This window comes from Vollenhovia emeryi, unplaced genomic scaffold, assembly GCF_000949405.1.
Source record: "Vollenhovia emeryi isolate VEMERY1.0 unplaced genomic scaffold, V.emery_V1.0 DF939205.1, whole genome shotgun sequence".
NCBI classification, from domain to species: Eukaryota; Metazoa; Arthropoda; class Insecta; order Hymenoptera; family Formicidae; genus Vollenhovia; species Vollenhovia emeryi.
This window is the reverse complement of record NW_011967161.1, coordinates 591,015-612,114: the sequence shown is the minus strand read 5'-3', so window position 1 is coordinate 612,114 and position 21,100 is coordinate 591,015. Positions and strand designations below refer to the sequence as shown.

General features: G+C 35.6%; 2 protein-coding genes across 4 annotated transcripts in view; one reads left to right on the top strand and one right to left on the bottom strand.

The window, feature by feature from the left end:
• The window catches only part of LOC105561602 (uncharacterized threonine-rich GPI-anchored glycoprotein PJ4664.02-like), a 40,005-nt gene extending 32,459 nt beyond the window's left edge, over nucleotides 1–7,546 (top strand). Inside the window, exons 9-18 of the mRNA XM_012011712.1 lie at nucleotides 1,325–1,507; nucleotides 1,580–1,660; nucleotides 2,131–2,316; nucleotides 2,658–3,045; nucleotides 3,124–3,251; nucleotides 3,410–3,481; nucleotides 3,676–4,393; nucleotides 4,714–4,928; nucleotides 5,008–5,259; nucleotides 5,690–7,546. Coding sequence (XP_011867102.1) covers nucleotides 1,325–1,507; nucleotides 1,580–1,660; nucleotides 2,131–2,316; nucleotides 2,658–3,045; nucleotides 3,124–3,251; nucleotides 3,410–3,481; nucleotides 3,676–4,393; nucleotides 4,714–4,928; nucleotides 5,008–5,259; nucleotides 5,690–5,749 — 2,283 coding nt within the window. The 3' untranslated portion in view covers nucleotides 5,750–7,546. The remainder of the gene's footprint in view (nucleotides 1–1,324; nucleotides 1,508–1,579; nucleotides 1,661–2,130; nucleotides 2,317–2,657; nucleotides 3,046–3,123; nucleotides 3,252–3,409; nucleotides 3,482–3,675; nucleotides 4,394–4,713; nucleotides 4,929–5,007; nucleotides 5,260–5,689) is intronic.
• Nucleotides 7,547–13,189: 5,643 nt separating this feature from the next.
• LOC105561601 (polycomb protein Asx) lies at nucleotides 13,190–21,065 on the bottom strand. 3 transcript variants are annotated; one of them, XM_012011710.1, is made up of 8 exons: nucleotides 20,627–21,065; nucleotides 20,129–20,535; nucleotides 19,048–19,307; nucleotides 17,791–18,918; nucleotides 16,990–17,265; nucleotides 14,892–15,791; nucleotides 14,534–14,773; nucleotides 13,190–13,761 (listed from the first exon to the last, which is right to left on the bottom strand). In XM_012011710.1, exons 2-8 carry the CDS (start codon nucleotides 20,454–20,456, stop codon nucleotides 13,345–13,347), a joined length of 3,549 nt encoding a protein of 1,182 aa, XP_011867100.1. In that variant the 5' UTR covers nucleotides 20,457–20,535; nucleotides 20,627–21,065; the 3' UTR covers nucleotides 13,190–13,344. The 3 variants fall into 3 exon arrangements, with proteins under 3 accessions (XP_011867100.1, XP_011867099.1, XP_011867101.1); XM_012011711.1 differs by adding an exon at nucleotides 14,086–14,129 and having other exon boundaries at nucleotides 13,681–13,761; nucleotides 20,129–21,065; XM_012011709.1 differs by having other exon boundaries at nucleotides 20,129–21,065.
• Between the last annotated feature and the right edge of the window lie 35 nt (nucleotides 21,066–21,100).

The window sequence follows — 21,100 nt, the reverse complement described above, 5'->3', positions numbered from 1 at the left end:
TCAGTTTTTAAAGCCGACGCTTATTTTAATGCGCGCCATATTGTGGAGTATAAGTGTCCATTCAGTTCTGAGTTGCAATCTGGAATTAATATCGCGTTTAAATATAATATCATTTGAGAAGCAGTTAATCATGCTTAGTACGAAATGCGGATATACAAGTACAACATGTAACTGCCAGCATTTCTAATTCTTTTTATTCCTATTCAGCATAAAATATCATTCGGTAAAGTTTCATAACACGCTCTCTTTCTGTCTCTCGCTGGATAATTGTTACGTAATGTTGATAGATTAACAATTCAGTTTCTTGATATAACTTTGTAACTTGTCTTTGTAGCTTTCCTCCTGGCGGATTTCGCTCTCTCATAATACATGCTTTATATTCTCGACGTAATTTTAATGAAATGCAATTCAAGACTTTTCTTTCCAGGTTTAAGTATCGAATGCTACAACGGCTGTACACAGAATATCATTGTAAATTTGTAAATAGTTGTGGCAGATTTGTAGCACTTTTGTTTGCCCATTTGCACTTCACATTTTTGTTTTACACACTTCCGTTAGGTATAATGGCATACGCAATCTGATCATACGCCTTATTCGTATTAAATTTTTGATCATACGCCTTATTCGTATTATTCGTAAATTATTCGTAAATTTTTGATGTATTTCGCAATACATCAAAAAGATTTTGCAAAGATTTATTGTTACAGATTATATAACGCGCACGACATGTATTATACTGAGGTTAAAAAATATTTTTATTACCTATTTGAAATTTTTTCATCAAAGCTGTGTTCGAGTATTTTTTATTTCTTATTTTTACATTTGCATTAAAATCACATTTACATTAAAACGTAATGTAAATTATATTTACATTAAAATGAAGATAAAATGACATTTTTACTATTACGAGACATATTATGACATATTTTTAGTTTGATATTTATAGATAAATTTGTTGAAAACAATATTTTGGACTTGAAAAAATTACAAAATATATTTTATACTTTTGATATACCGTTATAAATTTATATGAACAAATACTTAAAAAAATGAAATTAAAAAATTTTTTTAATTAAGGAACTCAAAGTACAATTTTACAATTCTAAAAACAAAAAATCAAGATCTAATCGAAATTTACCAAAAAGTAAATTTTGATTTTGAAGGGCATAAAAATTTTATGTGTTCTTGTTTGATGACAAATGACAGTCGCATCGTTTCCTACGTAATAATTGAAGAATATTGCAAGTTTTATGAACTCTATGTTTATTTATTATATTAAGAGTTCTTTCGTAAAATTATTAAATGCGGCACTTGTATATTTCAGAGTGATATTTTATTAAATACCCAAATGGGTGCAATACCGAATGCATTCGGTAACCTACAGACACCGAATAGTGGTCAAGTACAAGGTCCGATCGGCCCTTCTGTAGTCCAGGATCGCGAAAGAAATGAAGCTTCTCGGACAAGTGTGACGTCTGATCAACGCAGCGCTGTATATATCGGACAGGTAGTGAAGAAAATCATATTAATCGTATTTACTGAAGGAGAAAACACTTGAAAGCAATCATAAAAATTTCAGGATAAATTTATTAATTATCAGATTGACGGTGCCCCCGTTGTCAATCCAAAAGTCGTGGATGTAAGAATAAATTCAGTGGCTGTAAGTAATCAAATGGCAACGTGACGATTCTTAATAATAAATGTATTACTAATAAATTTTCCTGTTTCTGTTTGCTAACTATTTAGAAATTAAAAATCACTCACACTTCTCTTATTTCCTTTCGAAACAAAAACAAGTAAACTCTTACGGAAAAGACACTCGAGTTTTGACGAATTTACTCTCAAATTTGAGCGTAAACACCCAGATTTAAATATTGACACCCAGATTTGAGAGTAAATTCGGACAATCGAGTGTTAACACTCAAAACTCGAGTGTTTTTTCCGTAAGGAAAGTACCGCTTATTTTACGCGCTGAATATAATCTATTGCTAAAAAATATGACATATAAGTTTCGTACTTTTTAATGACTAACCAATTAATAAGTATTGTGGAACATGTATAAACTATGGCTACTGCAGATAAAAGAATGTATGAAACAACATTATCAATTTACTATAAATGTGTTACTAGACCTCTGTGAACGAAGGTTCGTCCACGGCGTCGCTCCCGTCTTTTGACAATTTGCTGAACAATCAGTCGGGCGGTAGTGTAATAACAGCACCTCCCGGTTTTCCCTGGAGAGATCCCCTTGATCAGATATTTGGCATCACCACCAATTCACCTATACAAACAGCATCTGTGGCAACAAATCAATTGGTACGTATATTATACATTTAAAATCGAACACAAATATTGTTAAAAGTAGATTAATAGTTCTTGAGCTTGATAATCATTTATTGAAATGTAAAATCTTGACTGGTGACAAACAAGGAGAAATTGTATTTTTGAATCGTATAACATTGTACTGCAAAAATCTATATCCCTTTACATTTAAAAGACTGAACGTGTTAGGATTTAAGCTATTATTAGGAAATATATTTCTTAAAATTGTCACATTTGTTTCAAAATAACGGTAATGCGTGACGTTTAACGTGCCTTACTGCTTTCTCCATTTCACGTTCTTTTCATTCACGAGTATTTCTTTCCATCATTTGCAGGACGAGATTGCGTCGCGACCCGTAAGTCCCTTGGTGGAACTCTTCACACCAGTCGTGAACAGTGCAACCCCAACATCCACGACCACCACGACCACCGCTGGCACTACACCTATCACTACTGCCAGTACCACTACCCCTACTACTACTGTCAGTACCACTACCCCTACTACTACTGTCAGTACCACTCCTACTACTACTACCACTACTACTACCACCACGCCAACAACCGCAGCTACGACCGCAGCAACGATCGCAGCAACGACTGCCGCAACGACCGCAGCAACGACTTCCGCTGCTACTACCACTACTACCACCACAACGACAACTACTACTACTACTACTTCGACGACAACCCCCGCAACGACCACGACAAGCCAAACAGCGACAGGTACTACACTTACTACCATTCCCCGGCTTGCACGAGCCGCCTCCTTCATAAATACTTACGTTGTACCATATACAACAGCAGGTCGAGGAACAGTTCCATCGTCTACCACGCCAGTATCTGCGGATATATTAAGTCGGTTACAAGCGAACACGATGGAAAGCTCCTTTGGTACTACGTTCGGAGATTTGGCTTTCCTGAATTCATTGGTAAATTTCGTTTGCACTTGATAACAGCGATCTTCTTGGCACTGTCTCTTCTTTGAAGTGTCGGAGAAACATTGAAGAGTAATTTAATTGTACAATGCAATGAGCTATATAGTCTATAAGTTAGTATGATATAAAGAGAATCTCTTTATCTTTCGTAGTTACAGAATAACAATGTCAAGTCAACCACGCCGAAAACGCTAAGTGAGGTAGAGCAAATATTGGCCAACAGGGTGAGCAAAAGAAACAGTAAAATTTATAAATGAACATAGATATGGAAGAGGGAAATTAATTAATAACATTTTTTTCATAAACACGATTACTGTCTTATTTAATGTATGAAGTAAATAACACAATTAGCAAAATAATTATAAATTTAGCAAACACCTTTCGTTCAATGCTTTAATATATTTAATATATTTTGTAGATTTTATCACTTGCACTGGCTAATCCTGGACCGACGCGATCGCCAAAGGCCATTCAATCTGCGAGCTTGAATACGAATCTGAACGCGATCAAGAATCACCCGTCTTCCGGGCCGATAATAATCGACTTGTTACCAGTTTCACCTCCAAGCGTTACTAGTAGCAGCACATCACCTACGAAGAAATACACCGAAACGGTCACGGCGACACAAGCTAGCGCTGCGCCGGCTATCACGACTAGGGCACCAGTCGTTATCACTGCCAAGCCTAAAACGACACCGAGACCGAAAACTACAACCCCTCAGGGGCCCGTGGGATTTGGCGGGGGTTTATGGCGAGCGTTGTTCGGCGGCAATTTCTTCCAAGCGACCACCGCGGCGAGTGTTGCAAAGAACACGAAACCAAAAGCCGCGATTAAGACAACGACTCAGAAGCCTCGGACCACCCAGACACCGACGCAGATCATCAAGTCGACGCTTGCGAGTCACATAATGTCCGCGATCAAATCGCCAACGACATCGCGAAGCGTGGACATCTCGGACATCCAAGTGGCCTCGAGCACATCGCTCGCGGACAGTATCATTTCCGCATCGACGCCAAGCACGATTTCAACCACGCTCTTAAATAATCCGAATCCTAGATTGAAAGAAGCCTCTTCCACGTACTCGCCCGAGGATGACGCGAAATTTCTGGCTGCGCTCCTGCGAGCCGTGCAAACGGGTAAGTCGTTTCTTCTGTTTCTCAACGAGATATATAATATAATATTTAATATAAATTTAATTACAACGAAATATTTAGTTGAACATTTTTTTTTAACATGATGTTTCGTTAAGCTGCTTAAGTTGTCTAAACTATTGTTTTCTTATATTTTTGGAATTGTTGAATTTATTTCGAAAATAGATTGACCGCAAATGTAGAAGAACCATTTTAAAATCTAATTGTAAAATCAATTCCTATATTTTCCTATATATCACTGGTTTTGACTTTTAGATTTCAAGTTACAAGCTTTTAATGATCTGTGATAAATCTTTTTATATTAGAAGCAGCAACGAGTACTTCTACGACATCGCGTGGATTAAGCGACGATGATGAAGCCTTCCTGAGAGCTATTTTAAGTGATCAGACTAGTGTATCTACCACCACAGCATCATCTTCTGAAACGAATCCTGCTGCTTTGTTGGCTCTACTCCTAAAGCAGCAAGGCATAGAACCCACAACACCAGCAACGAAACTTAGGGAACAATTACAATTATCCGTGAGTGGTCTCCTTCCATTGCATTTTCTGACAATTCGGTTTATGCGATTTATTAAAATTACCAATATTCCTCGATCAGAGCCTTGGTATATTTTCTCCGGATGTGACCTCAACTACGACTCGACCAACAACTCCCAACAGGGCGGTCAGCACGGCCAGACAAGTGGTGACACCGAAACCAACTGCAAGACCAAAACCGACACTACAGACTACAACATGGACTCCAAGTTCAACGTACCCGCCTCCACTCTTTGGAGGAAGTGGGTCTTCGGGTAGCGGGCTGGTTACTGCTACTAGAGCTATAGGCAGATTCCTTGGTGCTGCCATTTCGGTGAGTATTTTTCTCTCGTGGCGACTTCTTCTTCTTCCTCGTGTATTAAGCTTAAAGCCTGTATTATCCAGTTCTCGTTCTGGTACTCGTGGAAACTTGTTTGAGATTACTTAATAAGAAAATTAATGATAAAAATTCAAAGTTCATTCTGCTTTCTAATAAATAATGAAAATAAATACGTAAATTAAATTTCGGAAAGAAACTTCTCGTAGATTCGATAATTAATAATAAATAATTACAAAATTATAAAAATTAATTATAAAAATTAATTAAAAATTCTTTAACAATTCTCTTCTGTACTCTCAAATTATGACAATAAAAAAAATTTTTTTGCAGAATGGGTATGTGTGTGTATACACATATTGAAATAATTATTTTTAAAAAATGATCTCTTTTAATTAATTATTAACATTTTTATTTTGGCTTTTAGGGTGCAGCCCAACAGTTACAATCTTTACTAAGAAATAATACCAGAAGCGCAGCTGGCTAATATTAGAATGGAAAAAGGACGATGTACATCAATTTTCGCTCAGCCTGAAAACAAATGTCAGGATTGAGATTGTAATAGTTGTTAATTAATATTGTGCTTGCTGTTGAAAGTTACAGTGGCAACATGGAAGTCGACAAAACGCTAGGAGAAAGTTCAATCAAGACAACAATAGAAAGTAAACTTGTTCAATTGTTACGGACTACTGCGGATAATATCAAAGACAAGCAGTCTCAAAATCACACTTATCTTATATATATTTACATGTTATTAAAAAAGCATTTTTCTTTCGAAGTGAGCAAATCAAACCTACATTAAATATCAAATCAATTCTCCATACAAATAATATTTAAATAATTAAAACTCGATCACTATATATGATGTACAAAGCTAAGACTCGATGTCTTGACTGAACGCTTCTTGCCAATTGCTAATCTAAGAAATGAATATTACGTTCGTCGTTGTTAATTATTACTCAAGTTCAATACGGTATAATTCTCATTAAAATTCGGAAAAAAAATTGATCAAGTATTCCACAAATTGATTCCATCCTAGAGTTCACATTTTAATAAAAATTTCCTTTTAATTCAAAGTAATGTTCAGAGAGCCGAAAATACATTGCTTCTTTTCTTCAGATAATTTTGCAACAAGATGTTCAGTGATAATTCGCAATGACGGTTTCGAATATCGAAACGCAATCCCCAAAACTTTGCAAACATTTCCAAAGTAAGCCTATCGCTGTTCCTCCAGGTGTACTTGTGGAGATGTTTGTAACGATCGTCATAATTAAGAGAATATACTAGCGCGATGCTCTTCATATCGTTAACTGTGCTCTATCGATGTGTCTTGCTTCTACGCTTTTTTCTTTCTTATTTTTCTACTGTCCTCCTTTCGTACGGTGAAGCGGTGAATGTGCTCAGTGAATCGTTAATATTTGAACTGGTATGCGGATGACTACAGACACAAGATAGTATTTATAGTAACTCTGCATTAACTTTGCGACAGATAATTTAAACTTTTAAAGTTCTAACTGTAAGAAGTTAAACTGTAAAAGACACTGTACTGCACGCACACGTTATCTGTATGCAAAGTTCTAAGGTAAAAATGTGTATGTTTTCTCTCGATTAATACTTTTGCAATTTCAGAAGAGAGCTTTTACCTCTTCGACATCTTGCCCCGTATTCGCGTATCAATATATCATACGCAAATTGTACATTATTAAATTAAAATGTTTTTTTTTAGAATAGGAAGGAGCGTAACATAATAGTATTTTTTAATGTATGTGAATAATGTTAGAGCGATTGAGGGAGAAAGATTGAGATCGGAGCAAAGCTGATTTATCTTTCTAGACAACCGAAAAATTTAATTGACATCGAAAAGATTTCAGTTTAGAGACGTTCTTTAGGTGACTTTTAGATGATATACGTTTGATCGAAAAGACAAAGCTCGTGTGAAGTTCTCGTCCCTATTCTAATAGTCTGGTGTGTGACTTGTAATTGATAAAGTATAGGCAAAACTGAATATTACTTTTTATTTAAAAACTTTTCAAAATAATTATCTAGTAATTATTTAAACGTTTTTAACATAAGTAAATAGAAATTTTACTTAATAGATTTGATTAATTGTCAGTTCATATTTTTGTAAGTAATCGAGCCGCTTGTCTATCTCACGTTTCACAATTTCTTTTTTAATAGAATGAAGCAAGACTCGGCATATGAGTCAAATTAATATATGGGATTATTTTATTATTTTTTAACTGGTAGCCTCATTAACGTTATGAAATATTATTACAATTGTTGTCAGCATTCCTTACAATATTACATATAATATTTGAATGATGAATTCAATTAAAAATTAAACTTATTAAAAACTTATAAAAAATTTTCAGTTCAATTATTTAACATGCTAGTACATATATACATAATATTATAACTCATTACTGTCCTGGCAAATGAAACGAAAAATATTTCTTATGCTTTGAAATTCGCGAATCAAGATAACTGTGAATTTACAGAGCTGTGAATGCATATACGTACAGGTAAAGTATATAATATATATACTTTATACGTATATAAATAAAATATTAGAACTTCCGCGGAGAGAGAGAAAATTATTTTTAGATTAGAATAAACAAGATAAGCAATTTTCAGCAACAAAACGCAACAGTGGGTAATTGCATGCTGCATACTAAAAATGGTTGTGAAGATATTAAAATAAATAATTTCATACGCATATAATTATCTAATCATATCTACTATATATGTATAATCAATACAATTTATCAATATCGAAACGGTTTGTTATAAAATCTGTTTAATTGGCTGCGTAAGTAAAATGCCATACATCGCGATAATAGCTTGACTCATAATTTATTTACTTATACTACCGGAAGTTTGTAAGAAAATCAAATAATATTTACGAGCAATAATAATCTTTTTTTTCCCATTTAAGTCGTATATATATAATTCAGTCCGTTTATATGTTATGATATAGTTACACACCCAGTGTAAGTCTGTACATATGTATAATCGGTTATTCCTATATTTTATATAGTAATAAACATAATAAGTTATATTTCCCTAATATTAGTTAACATTACGGCGCCAATTGTATTACAGTAATGTATCTTGATATATAGAATGATGCCTTTCTCACAGCTGCTGTAATATTTATTCAAAATACGCATCGAATGCCTTGTAATTATAATGTACATTTGCATATTAAACAACTTCTCACATTTAAACAGACATTACTTTATCGACCCACGATCTAATTGTGCTGCGTAATTGCAAAAGTATTTATTAAAAAATGTATATATCGAACGTTCTTTAATTGCGATATACTTGCACATTAAACAACTTCCCCATATTAAACGTATGTTACTTTATTTACATTTGAGCGACGGATACAGAGTAACTTCTACCGAATTGCAGTAATACTAGTTACTATCATTACTGATAAAAAATAAACGCCATAATCACGATGACATGATAGATAATCGATATCGGTACGTAATATGATTAAAAATATTTAAGAGAAGTATGACACAATGCAATGCGTATTTCTTAACTTCGTTAAGTGTAAGTTGACGAGCGATAACACACATGTTAAATCATACAAAATTAAATTTCACAGAGAGGTAACAGAAAAAGATTTATCTATTTTCTTCTATTACCTTCTATACACTGTTTTTTTTTCTAGGAAACATGATTTAATTTGCAAGTGTACAATAGAGACGGCAAATAATTATAAAGAACTCTGAACACGTCTTTACACGCGATTTAGCATATTATTGCCTCAAAATGTTCAATTGTTTGAAATTCTTAGACGATCGTAACAATGACAGATGAGGGTCTAATTCTGATCGTATGCACATAGAGAGGGAGATGATAGAAGGAATATAATCTACATAAAACGTATTATAATGCTGTAACTGCACACCGTGATCTCATCAATCTCAGTCATCACATTTTCTATTGTCTCGTTCTTTCTTTACTCTTATAGTAATTATGATTTTCTGATAACACAAAGTGTGAGTAATATTATACATTTAAATATACGCGTTTTATCTATATGCGCTAGCATAGAGATTAACTTGCTAGTTGATGTTGCAATTAAAAAATGTATTAGACCCTTGGGGAAAAAAATAAAATACTGAATTCGCAAGACATGAATTTTATGCAAAATTCTTACAATAAATTGGTGTTTTGGTAATCAATCATTACTAGTTAGAATAATTACTACATTATATATATATGTATATATATATCTTTTTAGAAATAATTTTTCCATTTCGTCGAAAATATTACAGACGAACAATATCACTTTTCATCAACTTTGTCACAACATATGTAAAAAATTTGCAAGAAGATTTTATAAATCATTAGTCCAAATTTTCAATATTAAAACTTTACTATTTAATCTTTAATCGAATTAAAGACAGCCAGCTTAAAGCAAAGCTTTATCTATTTGCGTTCTTGTATATACTTTACCATATAAGCTACTTCTTTATTACACAGTTCTATAACTATTTGCAATGTATGTATATATATTTTGGTCTTAACACTGGAATAGCTGCCGCTCCTCTTAAATATCTCTGGGTTTATACGTATACTTAATTACGGATATAATAACGCTCTCAAATAATATCCAGTCGATCAATTTATATCAATCTGACACAGAGAATAAATGTAGCTTTTCGCTCTATTCATATGAGAGTAGAAGAAAAAAATTAAGAGAAGAATTGAATAAAACTAAAGTCTATGAAGTGCATTTCATGCATCGGTCAGCAACATTCAGGTGTACAGTTATAGCATTGAATACAATGTATATATGTTCTAATTCAAGTTAGGGCTCCAAGATAGGTAATCACCCTACAACTGCCAGAAACGATATTTTCAAATGATCCTAATAGAATCCTTACTGCGTCATTTGTACTGCACAGAATATTTCTAGATATACTACAGAGCATACAGATAAAATTATGTTAATGATCATACTATTCGTAATTTCTCAATAAATCATTCCTCGGCATAACTAACAACATTAGAGAATTAATCGTAACAAAATGGGAAATAAAATCGATACAGGCTACATATTGTATATCTATAGTAGAGCTATGAATATTCAGTTATTTCTCTTATTATTTGCAATTAATCTTAATTATTCATTCTCATGATATATTACTGTTCCTGTACACAATGTCCGACAATTCTAGTTTGACATACAACATGTACTAATACATGTGCAAAAGGTAATCTAAACTATATTAAGACTCAAAGAGTTCAGTAGATCACCCTATATTCCAAAGGAATGATTAAAAGAGAGCATGTACAAAGGATTCGTCGTTTAGCTTCGAGATCAACATGTACAGGAATATTCTCTACGCAGCTATAATAAAAATAAATTCGTGTGTTAATAAATAAATAACAAACATACATATTATAGAGTGTGATGTTTAGTGGAAGACTGTATTAAGGGTCGGTATAAGAGATTAAACTTTTGTCTTAAACTTTTTATAAGCAAGGGTTTCAAGAATACAGTTGTAATATTGACATTAGCAGTCAGAATTACATTATACACACTGCATTAATAAATGCAGATGATCATTAACAAATAAAATGACTATAAATGAAATAAGTATATTTTCTATAATAATCATGCATGTAAAATGGCAATGTTATGTAATAATGTAAAAACTATAAAAAAAGGTTCACCATCAATAAATAGAATAATAAATAAAAGTAGAAGAGATACATAAGTGTATATAGATATAGTACAGACTAGAGTTTGATTTAAAAAAAACATTGCGCAAAGTATCCTCACAAGACCTTTATATTTATTCGTCAAATATTTAATATTTTTTCGTCAAATATTTCATATTTTTTCATTCTTTTGTGTTTGTAAAATATTTAATTAAAAGTAAAATAATAGATAATGTATAAATTAACTCACAGTAATAAAGTATTCAAAACGCTATCAAAGAGAAATTACATTTTACTTAATTATTCAACGAATAGCCCTAGTAGCACAGCGCATTGAACAAACATTGGTTAAGGAGGGTGGTTGCTGAAATAAAAATGATAAAAATGAATTCAAATTTATAGAAAATATTCGTCTATGGGAATCTGTCCTCCATGCGAAAGTTCAAGACGATTGTCTGTATGGTTGTCGAATAATTAATTATTAAAGTTATACTATTACACATGGCGAACATAGCAAAAGTATTACGATATCTGGAATTTAATTCTCGAAAGCATGTTAAAAATGATAAGAATTTTATAAAAATAAGTGCAAATAATTCTATACATATTTACGAAGAATTTTGACGAATACAGAAATGACTTGTCTATGTAGTTATCAAGAACATATATATTTTTTTTCTTGATAACTACGTAGACAAGTCAAATATCGTATTCGTAAAAATTCTTCGTAAATATGTATAGAATTATTTACACTTATTTTTATAAAATTCTTATCATTTTTAACATATATGTATATAATATATAATATATATAATATATATTTATACTATCATTTTTATGTATATTTATTAAAATGATATATATATTTCTATAAATTTAAATTCATTTTTATCATTTTTATTTCAGCAACCACCCTCCTTAAACATTGGCCCAATATTTGGTTGACTTGGTCCAACATTTAGCCAATGCACTGTGTTAGGGATTCTTTTCATGCTTTCAATTTCAAATAACTAAAATATTGCTATGCTTATAATACAGACTAACTGTCTTAATATATAATTTCGTGACAATATTTATATAGAAGTTTATTAATTTCATTATGTATATTAGCAATTTATTATAGATACTCATCAATGTCTAATAAAACTATGATAGGCAAGACAACAGAATAAAAGATGCGCCGTGATTATTCATATTGTTTTATCGGCTGTATAATGTAATAATATTAAATCTTTCAATATTCACAACTGTATCCTTCATTACCCTTAATCTGCAAAGACTTCCATTCATATAAGAGTGCTGGGCAATATTATATACTTTTCAAACTAAATAATTTTACATGAGTGTACTTTAGTCAAATAGATAATTTTTACTATACAAACTGCCAAAATCAGTTACTTATTAATTTTCTATTTTAAAATATTTAACTGCATAAGGAATTTCCAACATCTCTTTGGATAAACAATCTTTTACTATTAAAAAAATCTTATGACAATACACAATAGGTAATCGCAAATCAGTAGAGAATTTAAGAAAAATTTAGGAAAAGAATTTATTAAAAAATATATTTTTTCCTTTTTGTAAAACATGCTATAATTGGTCATGCTATTTTATAAAACAAAACTTACAAATACTTATGTATTATCTTAAACCATTACAATATGACAAAATTTACTGTCTTTTTTAATGTATCAAAGAGAAAATATAACATCGTGTCAAAAGAAAATATATCACAAATAAAAGTTTACTGTAAATTAGATCTCATTATTTGTTATTTTTTAGTCCGCAGATAATACAAATTAAAGTAAATTATTTTGACAACCACTACTCTCATCGATTAGAGACAATTGCTTACTTGTCTTATCCATTTGACTAAGCGCTCATATCAATTAACATTAAATTATTTATAAAGTACGACTAAAAGTTCGGGGACAATATTAATAAAACAAAACTAAATAAAAATTGTACTTCAATATTATATTTCTCATACAAAATATGGCATACTATCAAACACTGATCGCGGTATATTTAACAGAGAGAAAATGTTGTCCTCGAACTTTCTCATTATACTTCGTAATATATATATAATTTTGATATATTACATTGTGTACGTGTGTATATGCAGATGTGCATAAAGACGTATATACATAGATACGTATTATATGCATGTATAATATATTGTATAGTGAGTTTGAAATATACATATATATATTATGTATACATATGTATATTTCTATATATGTATATGTATCTCTATGCTACATACATATACATATATATTTTGTTATTAATACGATAACATGTTTGGTATTTTCTGTCTATCAACTGAATGCTCAGCACTCTTATAACGGATTTAATTCTATACACGAATGTAGTTGGATGAAGATGAAGTGATTAACGTATGTGGCAGGTAGCACAGATACGTTGAGGCCCGATGCAGTCATCGTGACAGAAGGCACCACACTGCCGACAAATTACCATGGCTCCTCGCATATTACATTCACACGGGGGTGGCGGATCTCCGCCGATTATCATGCTGGGTGCACCCGGTTCCGCGCCGCCCGTCACCCTGCTGTCCGCGCCTCTCGCCTTCAGGGTGACAGCCTGATGAGAGCCCTCCCCGGCGCTCGCCGGTCTTCCTCGCACCAAATGGACCCCAACGCCCATCCCTGCGATCTGCGGCGGTAATGGAGGAGCGGATGATGCTCTCGGCGCACTGTCCCCAACTCCCGTCCTTTGTACAAGTATATATTGCCCGAGACCGTTGCTGGTGGTGGAACCAAGCTGCGCTATAGGAGCGCTTTCTGTAACCTACAAGGCATTGAGGATTTAATTAACAAAGCCGTCACAAACGTTTTTACGCAACTTGAACCGGTATATTGCGCGTTCAAGCTACTTTCGATCGACAGTAGAAATTATATTAAACAAATAACATTTAAAATTACAGCATTCTAAGTCCATTTTGCGTAATAAGAGCGTTCGTTCGTTATCCTTGTTATCGTACTCGTGTTAAATAAATTTTTGTAGCATTGCACAAAATCGTCGCTGCGTCGTTGCGTCTGATAATTAAAGTCGCACTATCTCTACTGCGTTTAGAAACCCAAAACTAATGTAAAGATTTGTTTGTTTAGGTACCTGTATGATACCGAGATCGTCACAAGCGACCCGCGAGATTAGCACTGTACACACAGAAAAGGGTAAAATAGTATGCGTGTACGTCAAGTGTTCAGTACATACATTTTATACAGTAAGAAAAGTATTAAACGATAAACTCAAATTAAATATATATTTATAGCAAAGTATATTTCGTATATGGTTATATTTAGTATGATCCAACTTCCTAGTTCTTTATCTTTGTAAGATTTATTGCAGTTTCATTAGAATTTTATCAGGCCTCATTCATTATCGGTACGTCGCATAAGTATCGGCGTTTCTTTTTTTTTTATTTGCACTCGCGCGAAAATGTCAGACTCATAAAAAGATAGATATCAATATACTTTACCCTTGATATGGCAAGTAATATGTGTAAAAAGCAGCGCAGGTGAATAGCTATGCTATAATGTATGTAATGAGTGTTACATACCTCCGTCGATGTAGCTTGACGCGCCGTAGCGAACACGTGTCTCAGCATAACTGCTTGCGTCTTATTTTGAGCTTGTTTATTGTGTTGTATCGCCTGCTGCGTTTTCTGGGGCTTGACCGTCGTCAGGGTGCGCCCGCCAGACTTGCTGGTTGTGAATGCACCGTCCCCTCTGGCAAGTAAACTCGGCGGCGGCTTCAAATGGGCCTTCAGTTGATCTCTATTCGGTGAACTTTGTATGACCTGAAATAATATCAGCGTTCCTACATTTATCAATGTAATGCGCATCGTATATTCGATAAATTCGTATCTTTACTACATTCACGCATAACTCTAAAACTGGATACTGGAGTTAGTTTACCGCTTGACATATCTGATAGCTGCGCTCCAAATTGACGGCACCCGGAGGCTCTTTCGTAGAGCTTCTCGATCTACCACCCCCTTGTTCTTTATTATTATTTCTGGAGCCTCTTTGGCTGCCTTGATTGGACACGCGCGAGGGTCGCGACGAAACCGTCATTGATGGTCCAGCATACTGCTGCTGCTGCTGTTGCTGTTGTTGTTGCGTTTGTTGTTGCTGCTGCTGCTGCTGCTGTTGCTGTTGTTGATGCACAGTAGCCGCAATTTGTCGAGGTTGAACGGAAGTAGCGGTCTGATGTTGAATAACGATCGCGTTCTGTGCACGATTCTGAGATTGTACTCCCATTGTAGTCGCGAGAGTACTTTGCACTTGACTTGCCGTCGCAATAGTGTTCTGATTCATGGTATTGCATACGCTGTTGTTTTGAGTATTTATTTGAGTGATGGTATCCTGCGTTTGTATCATGTTAACTTGCGCCGAGTTACTTTGCTGGGGCTGAAGCTGGGCCGAGATTGTGGACGAGTTACTTGCCAGCGAAGATGTTGTATCCTGCTCCGGGTTAAAGCTCGTTTGCACAAATCTGATGGATTGCAATTGTGGAAACGCGATGATCGGCGGACTTGGAGATTGCAAGCTCTTCATAACGCAACTGCTTCCCGGGGTGCTGATTGCTAAGCTGTCTGATTGAAATGTGGTTCCTTGAACAACTGGTAATTGAATACAGTTAACGGATTCCACATTGGTATCCGCATTAATAAACTGTTGCGAAGAAGTTGTAGAATCGGTCGTTGTGGAGGTTTCACTACATTCATCTTGCGTCGTTACTGTGATATTAGCTGCTACAGATCCGTCAAGAGCGGCCGCTACCAAACGCCAAGGCACCTGCAGCTCCTCTTGCGTCTTTGCAAAAAACAAGATTATAAATTAATATAAAACTTTGTTGACCAAGTTTTATTGGATATTTGAGAAAATAAGTAAAATTTATCAGCTACTGATGCATCAAAATTTTTTTTCATATAAAATATCTTTTTAAACTTGATTTTCTATTCTTTGTGTTACAATTTTATTTGGTATTGATATATTGTAGTATTTAATTGTTTCCTCGGTAAGCATTGAGGAGTTAATCACCAATTTTCTGTTTAGTATTATTTTAAATCATGAAAATTTTGTTTTTATTTACTATTTCCTACATGACTCAAAACATAGAGCAGTAGTCAACTGTAATTCTCTTTATTTTCTAATTTTATTTTATTTTACTTTTATGCTTCACTAGAACAATACATTGCACGCGCTACGCGCACGTCATTTCGCATTATCCTTATTTTTACACTTTAGGGTAAGTTTTTCCATTCTTTTGATAACTACAGTTAATAGTTAAATCATGTTTTCGAATTAATAATACATTGTAATAATTTTTTATATTACCTTTCATCTTCATCCATTCTCACTAAATTGGTAGATATCATTTCAATGCATTATTTTTTTCAAACTGTCTCGCATTTTTTTTATTAAATTTTACTTTGTTAGTATCATTCTCCTTCACTCAATTAGATGTGTGTGTGTGTGTGTGTGTGTGTCTGCGCGTGCATGTGCGTGTGTATGTGTGTGTTTAACTTTAACTTCTCTTTCTTCAACTTTGCATTTATTTTCTAATCTTCTTTAAATATATTTTTTCACAAACTGTCAAAATTCAGATGTGAGGTGAAGCATGACACGAGTTTAAAAGAGGAGTAAAGCACACCACTCTTCGAGAAAACCAATCGGCATCGCGGAAAAGAGGCCTCAACTGTTCGACATTAACGACATTCTGGCCGGTACATCAACATCTCATTTTTGGAAAGGACTCTTTTTTATTTGTTATTTTTACATACTAAATGCTAATTTTTCATCTTGTCGTTAATTGGTTATTTTGCGTTCAACTCTTATACTATAAATGAACTCTGAGAATTGAGACTGAGAATTGAGAAAAAAAAGCGTGTCATCAATTCACGTGTCACCGTAAAACCAAATTTATGCAGTTTGTATATATTTAAAAAAATATAACTAATATGTATGGTATAAGTAACACTAAAGTAATTATCGATGTACACGTGCTTACCCTATTATTATTATTGATGTTGTTCACAGTTGGATCCACTGTCCAACTACATTCTAACATCTCGGAACAGACATAATTATTTGCCTCTCGCAGAGCTTCATCCTCATTGCCAGCATTTACATCCGCTCCCGTGTCTTCAGCTTGTCCAGACACTACTTGCGGCTCGGTTACTTCTGTGTTGGTTGAAGCCATTTCCATTCCCTCGAGAATAGGGTATATTATCTCTTCTGGACATCCTGAAATCTCTTCGTACATCTCGCGCATTTCTCCTCGTACCTAAAGCAAGATGAATAAATTAGTTTTCAGCAACGGCTTTGAAGCTTTTAAAACCTGACATACACTATTGGCTCGCTCACGCTCCGCTCGCGGTCCGGTCCAAACATTCTTTTATTGTTTATAATGTAAATATTTATATTATAGATAACGCTCCAGTCGCGACTGAAGGGAAAGAGAGAAATAGAGAGAGAGAGAGAGATACACAAACAAAAGAGCGGAGCGTGAACGTACAGACAGCGTATCGGGCCTAAATGTTTCTCATCGGTAGCATTATCTGGTAATGTATTATGATCCAAGGTCTTTACATTTTGTTACACTTCTTTCGAATTAATCGTCGGAGCTCTTTATACCGATTTCGGTCTTGTAGCCGGTGTCGACTTGATCTTTCGTCATTACAAGATGGTACAATAACAATAGTATTTTTATTTAAAGAAAAGTATAGTCTATATCGAGATTGTGCCAAAAATGTCTACAATCTCTTAATACGGTGTTTGTGCAGCTGCAGTGTACTAAAACTGCTCTTACCTCGAGTTCGTGAATACGTTGCAAAGTCTCGCTATCGATTTCCATTCCTTCTGGAATTTGCGACTCGCTGTCTGCTGGATTTTCATGGGAAGTCTGCGTTACCTCGGCTTGATCGCTATTAATCAAACTGGTATCCTCTATAACGATGTCCGCAGGCCTAACTTGATCCTGCGGCGATGAACTTTCAAGGATACTCGTGGTTTCGCAATCGGATATCTGATAAATCTGATCGCTGGATATTTGTGAAATCTGTTCCTTTGAGATCTGAGAAATCTGTTCTATGGATGCTTGTGATATATATTCGTTGGATAACTGTGAAATCGATTCTCCGGACGTGTGCGAGCCGTGTTCTATCTGTTCGCTCGATCTGGGCGACGAAGTGTCATCAGGTAATAGCACAGTGTCCTCCTCCGACGCCTCGATTACGTTATTCTCCACCGGTTGCAAACTTTTCTCGCCGGAGGTAAAATCCGTTTCTTCCTCGTAGACATTCGTGATGGCCTCTTGACATATTTGTCTCGCGATGTCACTGGCCTCAACCATATCTTGTTTTTCACCGACATCCGCGATCTTATCAGCCTCTTCTATTTTACTTTCATGCATTTGAATATCCTCTGCCACTTCTATGGAATTCACTTGCATGGTGTCATCTAAATGTTTCTCATCGGCTACATTGTCTGGTAATGTATTGTAATCCAAGGGCATTAAATTTTGTTGAACTTCTTCCGAATTAACTAGATCGTCGGAACTCTTTATGCTGATTTCGGCCTTGCAGCTAGCGACGACTTTATCTTCCGTCATTACGATGGGACAGACAGCGTGTTCCGATGTGGGAATATCCACGTTAGATTCCAGACGAAGTCTTAAACTCGAACGTGTTACCGCACCACTAGAACGCGACTCGGCAATATAATGGAGATTAGATTTAAGTTTAGGCTCCCGCTTTTCCCCCCATATCGGTTCAAAGTGTTTCACTTTCCATGGATCTAGCTTGTTCTTATCTCGTTCCGCTTCCATCTTCAGGCGTTGCTGATTTTCTGGAGTGAATTCCCCTTCCGCTAAACGTTTCCGCCATTCTATGCAAGCTCTCGCAAAAAATTCATTATTCAGTCCAGAGATAGCGGCGTCCTATAAGAATAAGACAGAATAAGTTAAATGATATCACAGAAACAAAAAGAGATTAAACTTTTCCGACAATTCTATGTACAAAGTTTAAGGTATTCAATGAATGTACTATTAAAAAATTATGTTTGGCACCTGTCTGTCTACAGCAGGCAGGAGTTGCGCAAGCTTCCGTTGATACAGTGGAGGCAAGCCTTGAAATGTATGCCTATTTAACAGAGCGCGTAAGCTGGTACTTGCTAATATACTCGCTGGAGATTCCAAATCCACGAGACCAGCTTCTAGTTGCGCAGTTGCGGACAGTCTCTTTGTGGATCTCCTGCGGCTCGACTTCAAGCTAAATCCAGGTAAACTAGCCAGAACTTCTCTCATTGTGGCAGCAGGTTCTTCCGTTGCTACATTCGTACAAAATATGGATTACTTCAGATGATAAGCCATCATTGTGCCGATGTAATTAAATGTAAAACTGCCCAATTTCTACTTTACACAAAAGACCTCGAAAGCTTTGCCGCCTTAATGATTATTTCACCAAATTATAGTATCGGTATTATGTGTCGCATCAGTCTGCTTACTTGCAACAAATATGATGGAAACGCAAAGTCTCCTCGCTAGTATTTAAAAAGTCCACCACAGTTTCTCGTAAACTTATCGCAGTTAAGAATGTTGCAACATTCGTTGCAACATATATTCAGACATTTGTATACAAATATTCATGCATTCATAAAGCATTACTTTGCATAAAATTTCATTTCCTTTTTATCTGAACGACTGAGAGACAAGACAGGTGTCTTTACTCAAAACTTTCTAATATACTGATAAAATCAATAACTAGATAAAAATATGCCCTACCTAAATGTACACGTCGCGGACCTAAGTCTATCAAAGTAATCCTGGTTTCATGACAAGCGTATATAATTGTAAAACTAAGGGTCTATTCCTCTTAACTGAACTAGTGCGGCCAGTTCAGCTGTAAACAGATCTTAGATCTGTACAAATTATACAAAGTCAGTAGAACCGATTGCTCCGTTACGATTACAGTGACATGGCCATTTAACATAGCAATTTAAGTAGCCATCCGTTTGCCATACGCAAAGTAAACGTTACAGCTCGCTGCGACAGGTGAGCGCTTGGAAATCACCGAATCCCAACGTAAACCCTCCTCTACGAACGACTAAACGAGCCAAGCGAACGCGTGGCGCGCGGAGCTTGAGATTACCGGTGTTGATGTGCTGCACGTTATTGACGGGGGACGGCGGATCGTTCGGCGGCGGCGGCGGTAGCGGCTTGACGACGATCCTGGGCAACGTGCGGGAATTGCCGGACGCTATGGTCGTGTTCTTCCTGCGCCGCTTGGCCTGCTGGCGTAACGCGTGCTTAATGACCTTCTTGCTGTGCACCATGCTGGAGTAGCCGGAGCAGCCCGGGATAGTCTCGCAGCCCTCGCCCTTGCCGAGCTCCACGTCCGTGTCCATGGCAGCGCCTATGGCTTTGACATCGTCGACGAGCGGAATGTCGGGGCACGCGGCGTAGGCCTGCCGCGGCATCGCGTCAGAACGTCCACTAACGCTTCCGTACGTTGCATTCCATCCCCCTGCGATATTTAGAGCTCACGAATGCGTCCTCCTACCTCACCGAGATATAAACATAACATGTCTCTCCGCCGTTCTCGCTCCCTCCTTCTCTCTGTCACTGTCTCTCCCGTTCTCTTTCTTACCAGTGGCGACCGAGTGACATTCTTATCGGAGCACACGAAATACGGTGTGAAAGATCACGGCGGCGGCGTTTACGTCATTGCGTTCCGGGGATTCGTGAGTCCACGGGATCACATCGAGCGGCGAAACGTAACAATTCTCTCAGTCGCATAACGGAATGCCATCCGGGAAAGTGGAGAAGCTTCCGCTTCTTTCGGCCATACTGTATTTACATATTTATGCCGCGGAAACGTCGTCGAGGTAGACGCACGACTCGTTTTGCATCAACGTTACGTATATTGCGTATTCAAGTGATGCATACCACGAATACGTTTACGTATACGGTGTGTGTGTGTGTTCTCTCGATAAAGCGGATCATGAAATACGAAGATCATTGATAGGAACGCGAGGTTAAGGCACGAATTAAAAAGATAACAGAACAGTTTCCTCCTAGGATGGAAATGAAGGGCTCTGATTGGTTATTCTCTAAATCATGG